Source organism: Penaeus monodon, chromosome 15 (genome assembly GCF_015228065.2).
Source record: "Penaeus monodon isolate SGIC_2016 chromosome 15, NSTDA_Pmon_1, whole genome shotgun sequence".
NCBI lineage: Eukaryota > Metazoa > Arthropoda > Malacostraca > Decapoda > Penaeidae > Penaeus > Penaeus monodon.
In genome coordinates, this window is record NC_051400.1 from 16,789,642 (window position 1) to 16,790,504 (window position 863).

At 43.0% G+C, this 863-nt stretch overlaps 1 protein-coding gene across 1 annotated transcript in view; it reads left to right on the top strand.

The window, feature by feature from the left end:
• The window catches only part of LOC119581788 (tumor protein p53-inducible protein 11-like), a gene marked incomplete at its 5' end in the record, with an annotated part of 31,812 nt that overhangs the window by 20,530 nt on the left and 10,419 nt on the right, over window positions 1–863 (top strand). Inside the window, 1 exon segment of the mRNA XM_037929917.1 lies at window positions 151–278. Within this exon segment, the coding sequence (XP_037785845.1) occupies window positions 151–278 (128 nt within the window).

The window sequence follows — 863 nt, forward strand, 5'->3', positions numbered from 1 at the left end:
CTTTCTCTCATCTGCGCTTATGATGCAACACAGCAACATAAAATCATTTAAGAAACTACAGGGACGTCCCACCTCCAGACCCAATATACACCAAAAAACGATACCTCAGACCCCTTCATTTCATCCTACTAATTCACTCTAAACCAACAGGTCTGTGTGTGTTCGTCTGGTCACTCTTGGGAACCTCAGACAAGCACTACGCTCGGACGATGCTACTGTCCATGATAACCTACCACGTCCTCGCTGTCTGCGTAGCTGGTGCCGCCGCCTTCACCGAGGTGCGTGAGAGCCTGCAGGAATGGGAGACGAGAAGGAAGGAAAGGGAATTAAAAAAGGGATGGGTAGGAGGGGAAGCGATAAGAGGTTGGGTAGGAAGGGGAGCGATAAGGGGACGGGTAGGAAGGGAAGGGGACGGGTGGATAGGGTGTGATTAGTAAAGATTGATAAGAGTAAGCAAGATGGTTAAGATGAACGGATAGGAAGATTAGGAGGAATAAAGATCGGATTGTTAGTAGATATTAAGTAAGAGGCAAGAAAATGTGTAATGGTAAAGGTGAAAATTAAAAATTGGTTAGTCATAAGGTAAAAAAAAACTATTGCATACAGATGAAGATTATAATTAATATGGGCCAACCGCTGTAATAACAAGAGTTGGAAGGTTGAAGGGGTTTGATCAGTTATTTGGATTTCGCATCAGCCAGAGATGACTTAATGTCCGTATTCATAATCGTTGTATCGTAAAGATGGTGACCTAAGTAGTGGCACGGGAATAGTCATAAAGCAACGAAAAAGTACGTCTCAAAACAAAGAAAGCTGAAAGCGAATCGCAAATAATAGACTAACTGTATAGGAGGAATACAAAG